Consider the following 15,689-nt stretch of genomic DNA (forward strand, 5'->3'; position numbering starts at 1 on the left):
GTCTTATTGTTGTTTTTTAATTGTTTCATTGACACCGTATCTTTGTAAATATAAAACTTTAAAAACGTATTTTTCGAAAACTTAAGGTAGTATTTTTGAAAAAAAAAATCAGGGACCGTAAAAAAGTAAAAAAACACAAAAAAAAAGTATATTTTTTTAAAAAATATCTTTTTTTTGGCTAGTTTGTATTTTCTACACTTCTATTTCTTTACTTTTATATATATAAATACTAGTAGCACAGCTCACAATGTATGCGCTGCTGTTAAAGAAAATTTTATTTACTTATAGCTAAAACAAATATTTAAAATACATATTTATATATTTTTTAATATTATTAGTAACTCCCTTGTAATTTTTTTTATTATAATTGTATTCTTCCTTTTGAATAATGGAGCAAGATTTCATCGTTACAATAGTTTCCATTATAACAAAATAGAAGAAAACCATTTTATCCTTATCAATAATCAATTTACATATTTTTATGTTCTTGTTTTTAACAAAATCTCAGCTAAAAAAGAAACGTCTTGATATAATTTTTTTTTTTGGAAGAAAACAAGATATTATTGCTAAGCCAAATCAGCTAATAACAAAGAGTTACACAGAGCAGGAAGATGCTCCTGAGAAAGAATACGATCAGCAGTGAAATTAGGCGCTGTAGCTAAAAAGTGAGCCACCTGATTTGCGGATCGTTTTACAAAGTAGATAGAAACATTCTTTAGATCAGAAAAGAAAACTACAACAGTCAGAAATAACTAAGCCTAAAGGAGAAAGCATCTGTAGGTTACGTTGAATTGCATGCACTACAACTTCACAATCAAACTCTATTTGGACATTTTCCCAGTCTTTCCTTTTTATCCAACTGAGAGCCTCCTTGATACTCAGAGCCTCACCCAAAACAGCAGTAACTTTGCCTCTCCTCCGACCACACAGCGCTTTAAGGAAAAGACCATTTCTATCCTTAGCCACACAACCGAAACTGAACCTATTCTCAGTTTCATGAACAGACACGTCAACATTGATCTTCATCATTCCATCGTGAGGTTTAGTCCACCGCTCCTCACATTCACCTCCCCACCAAGAAATTTGATATGAAGGTAAATGCTTTTGAGCTTCCAACCACTAATGAAGACAGGACTTGCTTATAGATAAGATTTGGTCAACCATAGGCTTCAAATGCTTCCAAACCAGGTCATTCCTGGCTTTCCAGATAGCCCAACAAGTCATGGTAATAGTAGCCACATCTGAACTAGACTTATGAGTGAAAGCTTGACACAACCAGCTAGTGAAACTGGCATTACTGTCAGTTAGATTATCCAGATGCAAATTTTTCCAGCAAGCTTTGGCAAAATAACAATCAACTAAAGCATGAAAAATGGTTTCAGGGGCCAACTTACACACAGGGCACTCAACTTCCACAGCCATATGTTTCAGGCGTAGTTCTACTCGCGTTGGAAGGCACCTACCAGCAGCTCGCCAAATGAAGTTGTGGACCTTAGGTGGTATCTTGAGCTGCCATAACTTACGCCGGAAACCATAATTATTTTCTGTAATCCATTGACCATTCAAGCATTTAAGAGAATTGTAAGTGCTATTCACTCTAAATATACCCGAAGCTTCTTTGGACCAATGCCAAGTATCCTGCTCACAGTTCACACTCAAAGGTATATTAGAAATTAGTGCTCTATCCCTGTCATTAAACAAGTCATTAAGAGCATCCACATCCCAAGCCTTCTCTCCCACCATCAATAAACTAGAGACTTGTTTACCTTCAAGAGCTGGATGATTAGAGGAAACAAAAGGATTATGCTCATCCGGAAGCCAAGGGTCATGCGTGAAAGACACTTGGGGACCCGACCCAATCCTTTTCCTAGCCCCCTGCCGCACCAAATCTTTGGCTTCAAAGATGTTCCTCCAAACAAAGCTCAGATTCCTCCCTAGTCTAGCCTCCAGAAAAGAATAGTTAGGAAAATAACGGGCCTTGAAAATCCTACTCACCAAATTGTCAGGATTACTTAGAAATCTCCAACCTTGCTTACTTAGGAGGGCAAGATTGAAGTCACGAATGCTACAAAATCCCATACCTCCAGCTATTTTTGGTTTAGTTAGCCTATTCCAACACATCCAATGAATACCTTTCCTTTTCTTAGACGAGTTAGACCACCAAAACCGATTCATTGCAAAGCTCAAGAGGCAGAAGGAAAACATTCATAGCATAAGAGGGCAAGGCTTGAGCCACAAATTTGATTAGAACTTCCTTACTTGCTCGAGATAATAATTTTCCTTCCCAACCTTCTATCCTCTGTCGGATTCGTTCCTTTAAGAAACCCAACATCACCGTTTTGTTTCTGCCCAACATGCTAGGAAGACCCAAGTAAAAGCAACCCAAACCTGCTTCCAAAATATCCAAATTTTGGCAAATCCACATTCTAGACTCAGCAGGAGTGTTTGTACTGAAAAAAAACAGAGGATTTAGCAAGATTAACTTGCTGGCCCGAGCCCTTTTCAAACCACCTAAGCAAAAGGTTAATCTTGGTAGTTTCTTCCTCCGATGCACGACAGTACAAGTAACTATCATCAGCAAAAAATAAATGAGATACCACAGGAGCCCCCCGCGCTACTCGACAACCATGAAGCCATCCCCGATTTCCAAAATGAGTGATAAGCTTCAAGAGGCCTTCCGAACAAAGTAGGAATAAGTAAGGTGAAATAGGATCACCTTGCCGCAGACCCCGCGATGGAATGATAGGCCCCAACTCTTTATCCCCGGCCACCACCATATACCGAATGGAATAGAGACATTGCATAACCAGATGAATCCAGTGTGGGCTAAAGCCTAATCTTGCCATCATTGCTTTCAAGTAGGACCACTCCACACGCTCATAAGCTTTGCTCATGTCCAACTTGATTGCCATATATCTGTCCTTTCCTTGAGATTTTCGCTTTAAATAATGGAGAACCTCGAAAGAAATCAAAATATTGTCAGTGATTAACTTGTGAGAGATGAATGCACTTTGATTATCAGAAATCACAAAGGATAATAAAAGTTTAAGTCTGTTATCCATCACCTTGGAAATGACTTTATAAAGGACATTACAAAGCGAAATGAGGCGTAGATCTCCCATAACTTTGGCCTGCTTCTTCTTCGGAATTAAAACAACATTGGTGGCATTCAAGGAGGGAGACAAAACGCCTCGACGAAAGAAATCATGGACCACCACTACCACATCTGTAACGCCCTGGTTACCCCAGAACAGTTACGGTGAACAGTGAACCGGAAATTTGACTCGCTACCCGAGTCCTTTGGTTAAAAACGTGATCTAAGTGCTATTATCAGGCTAAGGTGAAAACCCAGTAAAAAGGAAAGGGTACATTTCACTAAGTAAACAAATTGCTCATGAGCCTTTTAAAATGTTTACAAGATGTCCATAATACAAAAGAGTCGCTACAGTTTCAAATTTACAATCCCCGCCGGCCTAAGCGGCAAAAATAGGGAAAACCCCTAGTCCCTCTGAGAACTCCTTGACCGTGGCGGTCAAGCGGCCCTGTATGTACACAACATCGCCCAAGCTCTTCACTCAGGGTTGGGTGAGCTTCTCTTTCCCTTTACCTGCACCACAAAGCACCCATGAGCCAAGGCCCAGCAAGAAAACACAATAAAGCATGATATAATATCAACAACGATTATAATAACCATTCAGGACTATCAGTCCAGCAAATAGGTGACAATAGCCAAAAATCACAATAATGAGCATCGCTCCCTCTAGCCACGTGACAATAGGGTCACCAGGGCTTAAATGATAAGTGATTCTTTCATAAATTTGATCAGGACAGGTGCAAGGTGAATAGTCACCAACATAACCTTCCTCACGAATCTAGAGTCGAAGCTATGGACAACGTCCCTTAGCCATGTGAAAAATGGTCACCGGGGTCATATACCTTGGCTATAGAAATCTGGTCGTAGACCAGGCAAGCGCTTATAAGTTCTTCGACCTTAGGGTCGGTCCCGCATTAATGCCATAGAGCTATTCAATGCGTGATCATCGACTTTAGAGTCGGTCCCTGACTAGTCAGTGTCTTAAGCAGGTAATCAGCGTTCACTAGCATTTAATATGCAATCCACGTCCACATATATCAACCAACATGCCTCAATATCAAATCATGCATGTCATATACCTATACAGGGTGCAACTGTATCCATACACTGTTTTCTTACCTCAGATTCGAGCTAGAAAGATTAAAAGAACGACCCGTGAGAACGATCAACCTTTAGTCCTTTAGCGGTCACCTAATTAAAACCAAACATGAGACATCATTAATAATAATGATCAACATAGGTTCCCACACCAATATCTAGCCTTCGGAAGATCAATCCCAACTAATCCAAGTAGTAGGAACACTCCCGAGGCCTATAACTAAGTTCCCGGGGTCAAAACGAGCAAACGGGGCGAAAACAGGGCAAGGGCTGCGGCCCTAGCACCTTGGGCCGCGGCCCCCAGGGTTCCCAGAGGCAAGGGCCATGGCGCCTAGCAAGCACAAAGCCTCCACCTGCTTCTTCAAAGAAGGGCCGCGGCGCCTCAAGAATAGGGCCGCGACTCTCCATCCTGTGCCATTCCCAAACGTGATTTTATCACTCCAAAGCCTCCAAAATCATACCTAAACATTCCCCAATCATCAAAACAAAGTTCCCAAGCTTCCCCATGCATCAAAACCCTCAAAACCCAAGGTTCAAGCGAATCGGAAACTCAACAATTCACAAAATCAATTCAAAGCTTAGAAACCCGAAAAAACTCAAAACTTAAACCTCGATTACCTTCGATTGGGTTGTTTTCCGTCAAATCCTTCGGTTAAGAAGCTTCTAATCTTTCCTAAGATCGCTATGCCTCAATCCTTGCTTGATTCCGACTCCTAGAACTCGAGATATCTTCGAAAATGCTCAAATGGTAAAACGGGCTATCAAAAGGAAGAACGAGAGGTTTTCTTATCGTACGATCTATCTGACAGCTACTTCAAGCTTAAGTAACCTCAAATAAAACCTAGTGCTCGGGGTCCCAAAAACACCCCCGGGGACATTATAGTCAAAACCTTCGAAATTTCACCCTAATCTCAAATATTCCCAATTTTTCATCAAATAAGCATTTCTATTACCCCAAAATTGACCCCGTTATGACAAAACCGCTAATCCATCAAATATGACCGTCTCATGCCGAATAGCTCGAACATATCTCCATAATAATGGAATCTCATTCACAAATCAAGTTATGCACCCAAATACACAAGTTCACCCTCAATGGGCCAAATTATCATAATATCATAATTATTTAAATGTGGACCCACATGCACGCATATAACATCATATCATAATATAATTCACATATACATGCATAAACACATTTAATGGCATAATTAAACAGTTATGGCCCTCCCGGCCTACTAACCCGGCCATTAAACCATATTAGGAAATCCGAGGCATTACAACATCATTGCCAACTATGCTCCAATATTGTTGATAAAAGGTCGGGTTTAGACCATCAGGACCCGAAGCCTTATCTGGATCCATTTGGAAGACTGCCTATTTGACCTCTTCTTCAGTAACATCTTTAAGAAGCTCAATATTTTGGGCATCAGTTATACTCGGCTGAATCAGCTCCACAAGCTCACACCACTCTGAATATGAAGCTTTGAAAATGATGTCAAAATAATCAAGTATCAAGCTGTCTAACACCGAGTCCCAGTCCACCAAAACACCCTCAACATTCTTTAAGTTCAGTAACTGATTATTTTGACGCCTACGACTAGCCATAACATGAAAATATTTGCTATTATAGTCCCCAGACTGAAGCCAAAATTGCTTACCCCTTTGCCTCCAGTAGACTTCCTGCTGATGAAGAGTGTGAAATAAGTTGTTATAGGCTTCTTTATACCGACTGAGACCATCTATATCTGTTCTATGCTTGAAGCTGTTAAGGTCCATTTGATATTTGTGCAGCTTGCTTTTAAACTTACCATTGGTCTCTCTGCCCCAGGACGATAAAGCAGCAATACAAAGCTGCAACTTACCATAAATATCAGCCCGAGATGCTTTCGTCCAGGTCTCCTGGACTATATGACGACATATAACATCCGAAGTCCAAGTATTTTCAAATCTGAATTTAAACTTAGGTCTCGATTTGTACCGCTTAACAGGCTCCAATAAGAGTGGACAATGATCAGCGGAGGAGACCCCTAAGTTTATCAACCCAGCCTCTGAGAAGAAGTCAATCCACTCTTGAGACACCAAAGCCCTATCAAAACGAATTTCCATCCAACCCATCGTTCCACGACCTCTCTCCCAAGTGAATTGATGACCACAAAGGTCCAAATCAATTAAACCACACTCTTGAACCACCTGTTGAAAACTGTGAATCAACCTCCAGGGGTAGTTATCACCACCCTTCTTATCATCTCTGTTAAGAACATTGTTAAAGTCCCCAATGATACACCACGACTCATTCCGCTCCTCATGAAGCTTACGAAGTAGGTCCCAAGTGATTCTCCTCTTAGTGCAATTAGGCTCTCCATAAAATCCAGTTAATCGATAAGGACGATACCCTGGTAAGAAAACCAAGGAATCAATATGATGTTGTGAGAAACTAGGAATAGACAGATCATCCTTGTCTTTCCATATCATGGCTAAACCACCACTTCTACCTTGAGTTTCAACCGAAAATACACCTTCATAATCCACTAAACGAGCCAGACTATCATTTTTAACCCTTGAACACAACATTTCATAAAGAAAGATGAACTTAGGACGCTTTTGAGAAATAATCTCCTTAAGGAACCGAATGGTCCGTGGGTTCCCAAGCCCATGGCAGTTCCAACTTAAGGTAGTCATGGTTGTTGGTGAGCCCCAAAATCAAGGCCCACCCCAGATTGGATTATCACCCTTCCTCCTTCGCTATGCTCACCTTCTACATTAAAATTTGCCCCTTTGTCGCTCCCCGGGTCATCTTGTCTTCTCCTATTGGTCTCTGTCACACATAACTGAGTAATTTGGGAACTATACTGCTAAAGAGTTGTACCTGGATTGTGAATACGATGACAATCCTGCCTTAAGCCTTGAGATGAAGTACTATCCTTTCTCACCGTGCAGCCACTTCGTACACCCTCTTCCTCGTCCATGAACGACACAACCTCTTCTAGGTGCCCGTTGTTCTTACACATTGGCTGAATTCTTTGTTCCACCCTCTGAATCTTGTTGTCGTCATCTGATGGAAAGGTTTGGCTAGAGCGTAACCACTTAGCTCCAATGAATGATTATGTCGCCGGGGAGGAGCTCCCATCCAAGCACCATATGGTTTTTCTAGCTTCTCCATGGGATGATCAAATATCCTGTCACAAAATTTCTCAGAATGCCCTATCAATCCACATATGAAACAAAAGGTTGGAACCCTTTCATACTTAATGTTAACCCAGAATTCTGAAGATCCCGATTTAGAAATCTTCATTTTCCGTTTAAGAGGCTTCTCAATGTCAATGGTGACTCTAATTCTGAAAAAATCCCTCCATACTCCTATAAAATTAGATGCATCAGACGCCAAAAATGTGCCAATTGCATTCCCAATATCCTTGGCCACCCGTTTGAACATGAACCCAGGTTGAAGATCATGGATTTGCACCCAAAGATCCAACTTATTCAAGATCAAATCTTTTGGATTTTTCCCTTGGTGTAAATGTTCAAAGACCAGTTGCATCCTATTAAATGTCCAAGGACTGCCGTCAATTACCCTTTGAATATCTACTTCATGATAAAACTGAAACAAGTAGATATTGTGGCTGATTTCTTTCACAAACATTCCTTTTCCTAGCCTCCACAGAGATGCAAGCATATGTTGCATAATATCAAAATCGATGACCCTATCGATCAAGAATCGTCCAACCAAACACCATTGGGTATCAACCCCATCCTCCTCCGTAGTCGCCTCATATACAAGCCCTTCAGATGCTTCCTCCTCCAACGTAATCTGAGCATATCTCTCTGTCAAGTCCGTAACAGAGATAGAGCTAGAAGCCATTGCAACCCAACCTTGAAGAAACTACCGCCGAACACCAATAGAACTCTTAAACTTTCCAATCGATAAAAACCATCTCAGAAGACAAGACACAGGAAAGAGGGATCCTTGGAAAAACTAGGTTCTTGGAGAAATCTTGAAGAAAACGCAGTTTGCAAAACTTAGAATTATTTACTATTTTGTTCTAACGTCTTGATATAGATTAGAAAGCAAACAACTCACTTATTTTATTATTTTATTAATATTTACTTGTGTCAACAACTAATTATTTTTGTTTTTACTCCTATTTTCATATTTTACATTTTATAAAATCTGATTTCTTTTACCAAATAACACCTCGTATACACTCATATCTCATTTTATCTTCATAATTTTAGAAACATTATTATATTCATGTCAATGTCAACAAGTAGTTGACCAATTTTTGTATATTTTCTTACACAATTTGTATTATGTTTTTTGTTTTTGTTTTCTTACACATTTTTGTGTTTACTTATACTATTTTGTTTGTATTACTTTTCTTTTACATTTAAATATACATTTATTATAGATACATTCTATTTGAAGTTCAACTAATTATATATATACAAGTATAACAAACTCTAATATATATATATATATATATAACTACAACAATAATACTTATATATAAACTCTAAAGTATCTGTATCAATTATTTTTATCACTTAATTAATATGATTTTGTTACACTAAATATGAAAAACGATAAATTGTAACAATTCAAAAACATTCTATAAGTTTGACCACATTCTACAAGTTTGATAAACTATAACAATTATTTGAATATATATAATGTTTGACCACATTCTACAAGTAAAAGACAAAATAAAGAAAAAAATATATCAATTTGATACATGTTTCAGCAACAATTAAAAGACAAAAAAAGAAAAGGATTATTTGGGAAATAAACTAAAAGGTTAGAAGATTTTTTTATGCTAAGGGCATATAGTGCCTTAGTAAATAATAGGATATATAGAGAAAGTTTTTTTTAGATAGGGGCATCATCACTTTTACTTATATTGTAGGGACATTTTCTATTTTCTATACTTGGAGAAATTGTAATATAATTTTTTTTTGTATGACAACGTACATAATAGTTATAGTAGACATATCGCTAATTTTTAGAAAATTCCGAATAATTTATAATGCCGAAATCAAAGTTCACACAATATTTTCTCCAGGCGTATAAAAAAATTAGACACGTGTGCAATTGACGGTTTGAACTCTAATTTCGATAAGGTAAACTATTCCAATTTTTTTCTAAATTGGCAAGATGCTTATTATAACTATAATATATGTTATCATATGAAAAAAAATAAGTTATAATTTGTCCAAGTCTCAAAAATAAAAAATGCCCTACGATAATGGCAAAAGTGATGTCCCTATCTTATATAAATATATTTATACATACCAATTTATTTTTTCAAATTTTAAGATATTTTTGTGTCATTCATCACATTTATTTTTGCTTCATATAATTTATCCAAATGGTCTAAAGTTTAAGGCCAGAAAAGTACACTTGCCTTGATTATTATTTGATTGTGAAGAGAAAGCAATAGAGGTTTTTCTTCATCAAAATTTTGGATGGTCATATCCTTCATTTTCCTAACGAACAAAATAATAATAATAACAGAAGGCAAAACTAATACGCTTTGAGTTAATAAGGCTATAAGTTATTATATATATAAAACTTATGCGTACCAAACTGTTAAAAAAATAAAAGACAACATGTTGTAATAAAGTGAACATTGATTGTTGTTTCGATCAATAACAAAGTTAGAAAGAATGCCCTAACTACTATATTACTCTCTTTGTTTTCTTACACAAAACCTAATTTCCAAACTTAACCTCTCTATACTCCCCCCCTCTAATGTGCTTAAACGAAGTAACATCCATGATAATGTGATCCTAAAATTTCACAAGAATGTCTGGTCTTGTAGATCCTTTTTCCACTAAAAATATGATCATGGAGATATTTAAAAAAAATTATATATATGGACAGTTTTACATAATATTTTTCAAAGATGACAATTTCATGAAAAAGCAATCGCTTACCAACGATCAAAATACAAAAGAGTTGAACGCTAAAAGGAGTTTCCTAGGTAGGTCTAGTAAAAGAAAGCAAACGCAGTTATATATATAAATATATATATGTATATATAAATATATTACAAAAACGAGAAAACATCATGAGACTAATAAGTTTATTGCAAACAATAAAGTTCACCATATAACATGATTATCTTGTAGATTACTAGTTTGGGAAAGATATTTAAAAAAAAAATAATGTAAGGTTTCGTATAGAATTTTTGTACAGATAGACCTTAAAAATTATAAAGGCATTATATAAGAGAGTAGTGCATAAAGTTATTATGTTCTCTCCAGGAACTAATATTAATAAGTACTAAAAAGAGTTTTACCTTGAAATTTCATAACTTAATTAATAAAAAATATATAGTACTACGTCTCTCTCTAATTTATGTACTGATAAAACCTCCCACTTACTTTAAACTCTTCACATCTTCAGCTTGACCCAGGGAATGGTAAGCTGCAAAAAAATCCTTAACATTGTTACCAAACAGTTTTAATATCTACACATTACACATCAAATTGAATATATAGAGAAACCATTAATATAGCGGAGACACTTATAGTGAGAACTCTCCACTCTCGTGAAAAATAGGCAATCAAAGATATATATAAAAAAAAAAATATCCATAATATTCTTATTCTTTTTTTTTTTTTTACTGTGCTCCTCTTACGTACTATACAACAAAAGGTTTGCTAGGCTTGCATGTAAAATATTACAATAGGGTTTCATCTTGTTCATGTATTGATATGGAGCTATAACACTAAGCTATACCATATAGTTTAGCAAGTATCTATGTCATATTAATTGATGATAAATATATATATATATATTTATGTACTTATCTGAGCAAAATTACCCCAATTTAAGAGTAGTGTCCGAGCTATCAAGGTCTTCAGGATTGGAGATGGCAGTGATTGATTCACACGATTCGCCTTGCTCTAATATTTCTACATCTATTGGAACTACACTTGTTCCTGCCATCTGCTGAGAATGTTTTTTTTTAAAATAAAATAAAATAAGCAAGTATATAATCAAAGGAAATATTCTACATATTTTACTTTCCCATGTATTATTATTTGTTTAAATACCTAGTTATTATATATATCTGCGTTTTAGTTTATATCAAAATTTCCCTTGTGTGTTACAAAATCTGTATAATTATAACTTAAAAAAACTCAATTTTAGACAATATTAAATTAAATAATATGAAGCGTATTTCGATGTGAATTAAAATAATGAACAGGGCCTCTGGGAAAATCTATTTTAAAATACAAAATATATAACATAAGATTAAAACATAAAAGAGTAAATTATACAATATATGTATCATCTAAACAAATAAAAAGCCATACAATTAAGGATGGTATTAATATGAATTAATAATTTACCTGATGCAAATGCTTGTTTTCTTCAAAAAGCTGGACTCCCTTCATATTAGAATAAGATTATTTAATAAATTAGTCTAGTTTGACAGTAAGGATTAAAGAATTTTTCAATTAATTTTCACAGAAGGAAAATTTGGATATGCTGGGATAAACTATCATTTATCTATGAGTCTAAAAAACTCACAAAATATTGCTAAAGCATATACTTGAGTATTTGGCCTTTCTTTGTTCACATGCAAGTATGTTTTCCAGGAATATTTATAAATTATAATGTAGGAGACATTTTCTCTTCTATTGCTTTACAAACCCTATTTAATGAGCTATAGTTCTCTAATGATATCACCCATAATATCTAATATACTTCGTATCTATAACTGTCATATAAATATATTAATATATGTTGGTAAATGATATACAAGTGATAATAATGAACTTAAAATCAAACCATATATATATATATATATGTTAGTCAAGCAAATCAAAGCGATAATACATTGTTTAAAAAAGAAACTCAAAGTTTAGCATACCTTCCTCTTAAGAGAATCGATTTCTTGAAGAAACTTATTATCCTGAAGCAAAGATTGTTAAAATATATATATATATATTTATATATCAATACATGTCATTCAAACATTATAATTAAAAAAAAAAAAAAGCAGCAGAAAATACCTTAGTTTCTATAACACGGTCCAAGCCTGTCTCAATCATTTTCTCTAGTCTCTTTAACTCTTCAAGGTTTAGGTTTTCCAGTTTTTCTCCCTTCATATGCCTGCAATGTAGTTATATATATATATGTTGAATCATGCCTAGCTTATAAAAGATCACCTATATTATAATAAACTTTAAGCATAAGCATAAACATATATATAATGGTACTTTTCACTGTTACTAATATATATTATACCTTATCTCCATTGTCTTCTCTGCAACTTCCCTAGTCAAAAGGGCGTGTCTCTTTTTCTCGCACCAAAAAATAACAATAACATGTTATTTATGAAATGACCAGCCTAGCTCAAGAACTTCCCTTTAAGAAAATATATCTATTTTCACAAAGTACCCTTCTTCTAATAAGAGTTGCATAAAATACCACCACCACTATATATGCCAACAATTTATACAAATATAGATATATATATATCCATGAACAATTACATATGTGTAAAAGAAAAAAAGGTTTCCACATCCTTCGATCAATATATATTATTACAAAAATAATGCCAATATATTTCTATATTATTACCTGAAGCTCATCAAAAGATGGTTGCCTCGGCTTTTCAGGATATTCTGATTGCAAACTATGCCGTTTGATCACTTGCTGCATACTTTAAACAACAAAATATATACAAAATTAAATGTCATTTATATATATAGTATTTAAATAACGTGAAAAGCTGAAAAATAAACCCCATATAATATGTTTATTATTTATTATAATTGATCCTTTGAACCATGCCTAAATGAAAATGTTGAAATGGTGTACATATAAGTACATACATATCCCTAATTGTCTTTCTTTAGTATATATAGGTGAGATTTCAAATAACAATTAGTTTATTTTTAGGTGAGAAATTCACAGATAATGTTTCATGATATACAGCTAATAGTAGAAAATTAAGCAATTCATGAATTATATGGTGAGTCTAAATTAGAATAGAACCAATAATCATGTTTTTATAGGCATATGGAAGATTTCTCATTAGTTATTACCAATTGATGGTTATCATAAATCATTAAATAAGATTTTGATTATAAATTATAATGATGATGATGAAAATAAATAAATAAATTATATAAAATCAATAATTTAGAATTTTTAGATTAATTAGACAATAAACATTATTTAGAAACATAATAGTTACATTAATTATTCCCATTAATTCAATTTTTTCTTCTTCTCATGGAATGGATACAATGAATGAATCAACAAAATGAAGAAGAATAGAGAATGAATATTAAATAAGATTTTTTTTAAAAAAATTTAATTAATAAATATGTCTTCGTCATGTAATCAGGTAGTCATTTCAAAAATTTGAAAAAATCAAAATTTAATTTTAGAAACATTAATTAACAATTATAAATATAGATCATTGATCTTAATCCGATGGTCAATATTAAAGTAACCATCCATTGGATAATAACCATTTGTCTCATATATATATTATATATACATGTATACATGTGATAATATATACCTAGACTAACACATTAATATTCAAATTTACGCTTAAGCCAACATATATCTCTTGATTAGTGTCTCAAGAAAGCATAATAAAATTACTGAATTTACCATTCAATATTTTTCAAATCATTCTTTATTTGTAATGTATCCTGATCAACAAAATGAACAGTTATATGTAATTTTTTCTTTTTCTTTTTAGACAACCAATCCTAACTATCAGAATGCAGAAAACTTTTAGAATTATTTTAGCAAAACACATCAATTATAGAGCTCATAAATACTTTGAATATTTATTAGTTGTAGTTAGCCATTACTGTACAACATATTTAATTATATATTAACCACAATCAGCACATTACTTAATCGTATTATTGTATAAATAAATAAAAAATACATTTTGTAAAAGTGATTGTCTATCATGTAATTTCCACTTTCACAAGTACGACAAAATACATATAACAAATACTGGGATTAAAATAGAGTACAATGTACTTATTTTTTTGGCTGAAGTTTAAACATATGTACTATCTCATAGAAAAAGAAAAACTAAAAACATATTTTCCCAAGATTATTTATAAGTATATAAGTAATAGAAAATATATTTTAGAAAAACAAATGTGATGTGCAGAACCATACGTACGTGTACTTGCACCACTAAGTCATATATATATATATATGGAAATAAGCTCATTTTCCAGTACAACTTATTAATTTTCCAGGGTATTATTATGAGAGAATAGGTATACACTAGAACTCTTCCATAAAAAAAAAAAAATTAAAAAGGAAAAAGTATTACCCTAGATTTTTATTATATCACAAAATAATTCATGCAATGTATATATGTATATATAATTTTACCATGGAGAAGCTTAAGAGAGAACTGACTTCTAGCCTTGAAGTATAATATCTATATATAATTGTAATAATAATAAAAATGAATATTATATATATATTGATAAACCTTGAGCTGGAGTACTCATAGAGCTTCCCAGTGGAAGAAAAGACAATGAGGGCGAGCTGAGCATCGCAGAGAGTGGAGAGTTCCTGAGCTTTCTTGAAAAGCCCTCTTCTTCTCTTCGAGAATGTCACCTGTCTCGCTGTTATGTTATCTATCTTCTTTATCTCTATTTTCTGCCTCGTCATTTTCCCCGAAAATAATCAACAAGAAAAACCAAAACAAACTGTACTGTACTGTGTCCTTCGTCTTCCTTGTTCCCCTCCAACCCCAACCCCTCTATAAAATCGAATAATAGAAAAAAAACCATCAAATAATTTTATTAATATTCCACTTTATTAGAAGCTAGGTAGCAAGATCTAAACCTTACTAACCCAAAAAAATTAGAAATAAAATATATGATATTATTGATAAGAGATTAAAAGAAGAAAAACCCAGAAAATCATCTGATGAAGAAATATGCTCATTTTTAAGATGAGTTAAAAGGCATAAAGATAAGATTTGAAAGGTTTACCTTTTTCCTTATGGTCTTCAAGGCTGACGAGACTATTCTTCTAAGTCTTGTTTTTAATATTTGGTACTGACACTTTGCAAAAACCCAGATTCAAAGCCACCAATGGTTTCAGAGAGAGAGAAAGGAAAGAGATAAGAAATCATAGGAAAATACTTCGTTTAAGAAAACATTTAGATTCCTTTTTTGGCCAAACAACTTGGCTGCTTCGAGTTAGATATTTTGGTAGTCCTTCAACTCTACTCTCTCTCTCTAACTTTGGTCCCTAAATTGTAATCTGTTTCTTTTTTAGTCCCTAAACTTTAGCTATTAGAATTTAGAAATCTAAATTTTAATTTCCCTTAAATTCATTATCATCTCAAATAAAAGTCAATGGGGAAGTCTTTAAAGATAATGAAATCTAAGTAATTCTATAAAACTAAAATGCAAAAGTAGTGAGGACCGACTAAATTGTTATTTTGCTAAATTTAAAGATTTCGGTCATCAAAATTTGTAT

At 33.8% G+C, this 15,689-nt stretch overlaps 2 protein-coding genes across 4 annotated transcripts; both read right to left on the bottom strand.

The window, feature by feature from the left end:
• Positions 1–2,152: 2,152 nt before the first annotated feature.
• Positions 2,153–2,912, bottom strand: LOC133792461 (uncharacterized). The gene is made up of 2 exons (XM_062230369.1): positions 2,509–2,912; positions 2,153–2,450 (listed from the first exon to the last, which is right to left on the bottom strand). Exons 1-2 carry the CDS (start codon positions 2,910–2,912, stop codon positions 2,153–2,155), a joined length of 702 nt encoding a protein of 233 aa, XP_062086353.1.
• Positions 2,913–10,258: 7,346 nt separating this feature from the next.
• Positions 10,259–15,414, bottom strand: LOC133788948 (MADS-box protein SVP-like). Of its 3 annotated transcripts, none has more exons than XM_062226623.1 (9): positions 15,197–15,409; positions 14,689–14,961; positions 12,789–12,870; positions 12,453–12,502; positions 12,218–12,317; positions 12,076–12,117; positions 11,552–11,590; positions 11,020–11,144; positions 10,259–10,619 (listed from the first exon to the last, which is right to left on the bottom strand). In XM_062226623.1, the coding sequence occupies exons 2-9, from the start codon at positions 14,868–14,870 to the stop codon at positions 10,595–10,597; spliced, it is 645 nt and encodes a 214-aa protein (XP_062082607.1). In that variant the 5' UTR covers positions 14,871–14,961; positions 15,197–15,409; the 3' UTR covers positions 10,259–10,594. The 3 variants fall into 3 exon arrangements, with proteins under 3 accessions (XP_062082607.1, XP_062082605.1, XP_062082608.1); XM_062226621.1 differs by having other exon boundaries at positions 11,020–11,147; XM_062226624.1 differs by lacking the exon at positions 11,552–11,590 and having other exon boundaries at positions 15,197–15,414.
• Between the last annotated feature and the right edge of the window lie 275 nt (positions 15,415–15,689).

The sequence above is a fragment of the Humulus lupulus genome, chromosome 7 (assembly GCF_963169125.1).
Source record: "Humulus lupulus chromosome 7, drHumLupu1.1, whole genome shotgun sequence".
NCBI lineage: Eukaryota > Viridiplantae > Streptophyta > Magnoliopsida > Rosales > Cannabaceae > Humulus > Humulus lupulus.

Bases quoted from the DNA above. Each gene is read 5' to 3' on its own strand.
- LOC133792461 (XM_062230369.1), bottom strand. From the start codon at position 2,912: ATGGCAATCAAGTTGGACATGAGCAAAGCTTATGAGCGTGTGGAGTGG. The intron at 2,451-2,508 runs GTTTGAAAAGGG...GTTTTTTTTCAG, and splicing joins ATTAACCTTTTGCTTAGGTG to TACAAACACTCCTGCTGAGT.
- LOC133788948 (XM_062226621.1), bottom strand. From the start codon at position 14,870: ATGACGAGGCAGAAAATAGAGATAAAGAAGATAGATAACATAACAGCG. The intron at 12,871-14,688 runs GTTTATCAATAT...TGTTGTTTAAAG, and splicing joins TATGAGTACTCCAGCTCAAG to TATGCAGCAAGTGATCAAAC. The intron at 12,503-12,788 runs GTAATAATATAG...TGCGAGAAAAAG, and splicing joins CATCTTTTGATGAGCTTCAG to AGACACGCCCTTTTGACTAG.